Source organism: Paramormyrops kingsleyae, chromosome 5 (assembly GCF_048594095.1).
Source record: "Paramormyrops kingsleyae isolate MSU_618 chromosome 5, PKINGS_0.4, whole genome shotgun sequence".
In the NCBI taxonomy this organism is placed as follows: domain Eukaryota; kingdom Metazoa; phylum Chordata; class Actinopteri; order Osteoglossiformes; family Mormyridae; genus Paramormyrops; species Paramormyrops kingsleyae.
Genome location: NC_132801.1, coordinates 31,072,756 through 31,078,798, shown reverse-complemented (window position 1 = coordinate 31,078,798; position 6,043 = coordinate 31,072,756). Strand labels below are relative to the sequence as shown.

Genomic DNA, 6,043 nt, shown 5'->3' with positions numbered 1-6,043 from the left:
ATTTTATCTCATCCGTTTGAGTGTTTTTCATGCACTTCTGTAACTGAAACCTACTCAGCTTTAGAAAGTATTCTCTTTAAAGCTAGATGTAAGCTTACTTGCCTTCCTATTGACAGAATCTGGCATAAATCTGCCAAGCAGGAATCACTTTTGGCAATGTGCTGTTAAAAAAAAAGTTCAAATAAGTTCAAATTAACTATCTCGAGAATTTCAGTTATGTATCAGTTCCATGTGAGGCAATGTCAGACAAGTAAGTATGTCACAACAAACTCTGGTAGAACAGTTTACATGAGTGAATTACATTGTCAGAGCATTCTGCCATATTGTCTGACACTAACGCCAATAAGACAAAATTGCAGTTTGAACAAGCTTATAGCTGGTCACAGTCAGCTGACCAAGTTGCATCTTTAAGGATAAATGATTCTGTATAAAAATTACTGACAGGTATTCTTTTCACATTCTCCTTTTACGACAAGCCTTGATCTTTGTAATCAATGGGCTTGCACTACAAGTGTGTTTCAACTACCATCCACTGCTCTGAAACCACCACAGTTTGAGACGGATATTACAAGACTGTGAGGCTACACAAGTCCAATTTTTCTTTGTCATATGATGTTTTGGTACAATTAACCATTCACACGATATAGGGCTACATTTTTTATTAACAAAAAAAAACTGTATCATTCATATTTTATCATATGTAATCAATTGTGCTATAAAATAGGGCTACTAGGCTACGTCCTGAAAGTAGTTCAGAAATAGTTATTGTTTGTGAGCTGAACTTTACCTCACACTTCTGGCCTTAAGACTGAAGATGTATCTGATTTTTACTGTAGTTATTTTTTTTCCTAAAATGTTTGAACCAGATACCTCCATGGTCTCTGTGTCCGTGCACCTTGTGCATTCCCATGTTACACATTCTCAGGTTTCTGCTGAATTCTACAGTTCCCTTCCACTGTTGTAAGGCTAGCTGGCATCTTTCAGTTGGCCTTATTGTGTTAGTGTCTTTAGTTAGTGTGCTGGTGCCCTGCCATTGGCTGGCATCCTGTCCCGTTGCTGCCTGGCGCGGGCGCCCTGCAGCACAGCGCCCCCTACACCAAACACTGCCACGGGTTCCAGTCCAGGGTGAGTGGTTGAAAACGAATAGATTGACAATTTCCATTATAAATCTTTAAACCATAAGTTAAAATGTGATATTATATCAATTTATTAAAGTGAAACATATCACTTTTACAATAATTAACACTGTTAATCATATTTTGGGACTTTCATGTAATTGGACAACATGAAATGACAGCTGGCCAGTGTAATAACATTGCTGAAATTAATTATTTGCAATTATTAATCCGCTGATCTACTGCTATGAAGTTAACTAGCTGATTATAGCATGAGAAACGCTAATTGTGCGTGGCCTTAAGATGTAGTTGCCATTATTTGTCATTATTTAAACTCCCAAGTCACATATACTTAAGCGTGTATTTCGTTTTACCAGACCGAACTGGCTGCAGATCGCCCGCTGCGTGGCAGTAGAATCCCCATTTTGAAGCTCGAGAAAACATTTCCCATGTCACCTAAATAGTAGCTCTAATTACCGCCCCATTGATACACAACCCACATCTATGCATTAGCGATCACGTTTTTCCTTTTGTGATTTGCTGTCATTGGACTAAAGGTGTTTCAGTGTAATATTTGAGGACACGCTCATCTAAAAAATTAAAACTCACAAAATACAAATGAGCATATGAGTAATAATTGTAGATGTTAAAAATACAGTAGGGATGCGTTTTTATACATGTTCGAGAATCAACGTGTTTTACTAAACCTGGTTTTAAAATATTCTGAACAGCTCATTGATTCTCTCCCACTTCGGATTTCTTCCGCCGTGTTGATTACCAGTCAAAGAATGGATTAAGTAGCTCCTTATAGAGATGGTACCCAAATATCTCCGCAGCCCGTTTTGATCACTCAGTCTTGGAGACAGGAGAGTCCAGAAAACCCACCAGTCTCCTTGGCTCGTAATTGGTTTTGTAGGACTGGCAAAGAGCCAGCGTGTTTTCATTACATTGACTGACACATATATTACCCAATTGCAGAGTTTTTTTTACGATTTCCCCCCCCCCCTCTCTAGATTTAATGTGGGCGGGGTTGAAAAAAAAACAATGCTTTTTTCATTGCTGTGGACTTCTTCGCGAAATACTGTGCGGGAGTGTAAACGGGCTTTTTGCGCCGATGTCAGCTTGCGGCATGTCCACGGATGGTGTGCTCATGGAATATCCTAAATCTGTTTGCAAACTTTAGGATTTGTCGGATTTTATGGGACTTCAATTCGAGTAAGGACTTTGTATTTAGATGTAGCGTACTTGTGCAAAGAAATCAAATTCATTACCGAGTTGCAAGTGTATTCTACGTTTAGCGTGTGAAAGTTAATAAACGTTTCAAAGCGTATTGTCGGACATTGAAATTCAGGCGTCCGATTAAGTAATGTAGAATATTCGTAAATATGGCAAGATAATGAAATTTAAGGCTTTTTGGGTTGTCGCAATAGGAGATTTTAGTTTCAGTGAATCGACATAAATAGCTTGTTAAAAATTCCGGTTTTCCGTTTTCTTGTATGACATCTGGTGCTTGGAGTGATTGCGTGACATAGTGTTTTAAAAACAAATAGAGATTGTGAATAAAAAAGTCCCTGATGTGATCTACGCTATTTTTGCATGTACCTTTGGGCTATAGCTGCACATGAGACGAACTTGACTTACAGGCATAGAGCAGACCTTTAACCCACCAATACAAGTCTATTTCATGAGGCTGAAGAGTAAATTGTATACACAATTGCAGTTAAAGTAGTAATAACTGAGTTTTCTTAATGTAACAATCTACATATATTTTTACATTTAAGAATGTAATCCAAGTTAATTAGCAATACCGAATTTATCTTGGCTGCTGGAAGGTGGTTGTCTTCCAGTTTCATGATTAACTGATGCATGTAAAATGAATAGTGTAAGCATAACAAATGAGAACACACAGCCTAGAATAGCGTGCTTATGTTTTAGATGTGAAAGGAAGAAGGGGTATATTCTGTGTTCGCTATTACAGCAATCAGTTATCGCCTAACGTTGCTGTTACTAAGTTTCGATTCAGATTGAAAGGGCTTTTTGCTTTGCCTTTACGAGAAGCGATTCATTCACACGTCTTGTTATTTGATATGAGCGTTTCGTAACAATCTGTAATTTCAATGTATTTTTAACATGCGACCGCGCGTTAATATATATTCAGATACGGTAAATGACGATTGTTCTTATAATTAGTTGAAATCCCTATCTAAAGAGAAAGAAGTTTAAAATGTATCTCAGACTAAAGGGAGATGCAGCCTTGTAAGCCTCTTCGAGCTTTTTTGACGTTATTTGTAAAGCAAACAATTCAGCAGTGACATAACATTATGCAACTTAGTGCCAACGTTTAGTCAGTGGGAAGTTTACGCCAACGTTATCGATATACAGCAGCAGTTTAGCTATAATATGATCTTATATATAAACTGATGATTCTCGTTTGACAAGATGGTCATTTTGGGGAATGCAACGATACTGAGCTAGGATATGCGTGGTTAGATTCTGTGTATCTTTTACTGGTATTACTGGTTTTTATTAAGATGTTTGTGATTGCTAAGTATGTTCTGATTTTTTTTTTTTGTACTTTTTAGATAAGCAGGAATGCCTGACGAGGAGATTACTTTTCCCGAAAGAACGGATTGTCTAACACACTAGTATTGCCTGGAATTGCCTTTTTGACCGTTGGTCTTCATCTGTTTTGGATGATGGATGGTCGAGATTTCGGACCCTCTCGATCTGTACATGTACCCCCACCATTGCTTTCTGGGGTGGGTGTGGAGTCGCACCGATTCGGAGCAACCGCCATTCCCGATCGAATACCCCAGTCCCCGGGGCAGCTGGGAACGAGCCACCCGGTACATCTTCATACAGGCAAATATCTTTCATCGGCTATTAATCTCCATTCTCATCACAGTAAGTGTTTGCTTTTTTGTCATAAACGTAAAGAAAACGCGAGCGCATGCCGAGACCATTCAGAAATATCTATTAATTACTTGTAATGTTGTGGTGTATGTCACCGACAGTTTGGGTAGTTTGCGGGTCTTTTTAGTAGCAAGTAATTCGTCTTAGCGAAGGAGAACGTGACTTACATATTTATGTTAGCCGTCTTAATTGTAATAAATTAAATGTGAGACTCTGGAGTATATGCCACTTAAACGATGACAAAATTTGTATATAGGCCTATTTTATACAAACCAAAACTTTTAATACATTGTGGTGCATAGAAGATGCATGAGTAAATTATTAAATCATTTGTTTTTAAAATTGGATACAATGTTAAACGTGTATAGAAAGCATTGTCGCCTAATTGAGCGGGCAGCTGACAATCAATGAGCACAAACCCCATTCCCTGATTTGTATGCAGTCTTTCACGTTCTCCCCTGTATGTTTAGGCTTTGTGTACAGTAAAGTCCTTCACTTACCGTTTAGAGATAGATAGCAGGCGCATTCTTACCTACACTTAAAATATCAATAGGTACATATTTGTTAGCTATAAGTAATGCTTTGTTTCTCAGAATTATCATGAAAGTAATAGATGTGGTGAATAATGGGTATGTTTCGCATAATGTTGTAGGCCTTTAAGCAGAAATTGTCTGGCATGTAAAATGAAAGAAAATGGTTGTTTATAATACAGACCCTGATATTAGCTGTATATATTCCATTGACAGGAATGTACAGTAATTACAAGTTTCAGTTTCTTAGTATCAAATAAATATTGTTTTCCCTATCCCATTAGAAAGCTCTCTTCTGACTGTTGTGTTATTACTGCAAAGTGATCTTGAAAAGTTTTGTAATGCTCGTGGTTTATATTTTAAATTTCAGTTCTATCCACTGACAATACGAGCAAACCTGTGTAGGCATCATGTGTCACTATTTAGGGATATCAGTTCATTATTATCAATATCATAAACAGTATTGTATGTGTATTATTTGACAATGTCGAAATGGATACCCAGAGAAAGCGGTTGTGATTTAAAATCCTTGAAGAATATATTTAACTGTATCTGGTGCAAAAAAAATCACTTCTTACACTGTGGGAAAATTTGGGCTAAAAGTCAATCATTAAACTCTCTTGCAAATTTTCAACTTTGGAGGGTATAGTCTTTATTGGCAGACAGTTTGATGGGAACAGTAAACAGCTGTCTGCCCTTATATAGATCTAACATTTCATGTTTGAAACTGTATATTTGTAGATCTCTATGTACATTTCTATAAATGATGATCATCTTACAAACCCAGTCATTTTTGTTGTTTTTGTTGAGCTTGAGTCATGCCTAAATGCCATACTGTGCACAATATCTAATTTATGTCAGGCAGAACCTGGTAAAAAAAACTCTTGGTCTATATTTTTGCTTTTTGATGAAGTTATCAAAAAAGAATTCTATAAGTGAACTGCTGAGTAAATTGCTGATTTTCCAGAAACCGAGCTGGCTGAATTTTATATACGTGTTCTTGTTGCCTGTTGAAAGAAGCTTGATGCTGCAGTGATTTTTGTTTTTATTAGACCTTTGTCTAGGCCGATATCACTGGCTTGCAAATCTTTGGGGTCCTCTGCAGAAGTGTGCAGCTCCAGAGATGCCCAATTATAGTTCATGAGCACCATAATGTCATAAATTCTGCTTAGCTGCAAGTATCACTGGAGTGATCCATGCAAGTTGAGTTCTGTTTATACATAGTGGAAAGTTTTTGGAAATAAAGTTATTGGAGGTTGTCAACCCAGTAAGGAATATGTAAGCCTGTGTATGTTTCTAACCTAATGGGTTTTTCATGCTTCCAATGCCCCAAGTTTAAGTGCAGAAAATGTTTTGTCCTGGTTGAAAAGACATATTTATGCCCTGCACACGTTTTTTCCAAAGTTTAATGATATAGCCCTAAATTCTGCATTTCTAGTATGGAAATGCGAACCCAGCTGTGAATTTTAAAAATAACCAGTAAAT

General features: G+C 37.2%; 1 protein-coding gene across 2 annotated transcripts in view; it reads left to right on the top strand.

Annotated features, from left to right (window-relative positions):
- The first annotated feature begins 2,182 nt into the window (after positions 1 to 2,182).
- The window catches only part of LOC111845496 (trinucleotide repeat-containing gene 18 protein-like), a 60,425-nt gene continuing 56,564 nt past the window's right edge, over positions 2,183 to 6,043 (top strand). For both annotated transcript variants that reach the window (XM_072712557.1, XM_072712556.1), the window contains exons 1-2: positions 2,183 to 2,330; positions 3,698 to 4,019. In XM_072712557.1, coding sequence (XP_072568658.1) covers positions 3,809 to 4,019 — 211 coding nt within the window. In that variant the 5' untranslated portion in view covers positions 2,183 to 2,330; positions 3,698 to 3,808. The remainder of the gene's footprint in view (positions 2,331 to 3,697; positions 4,020 to 6,043) is intronic.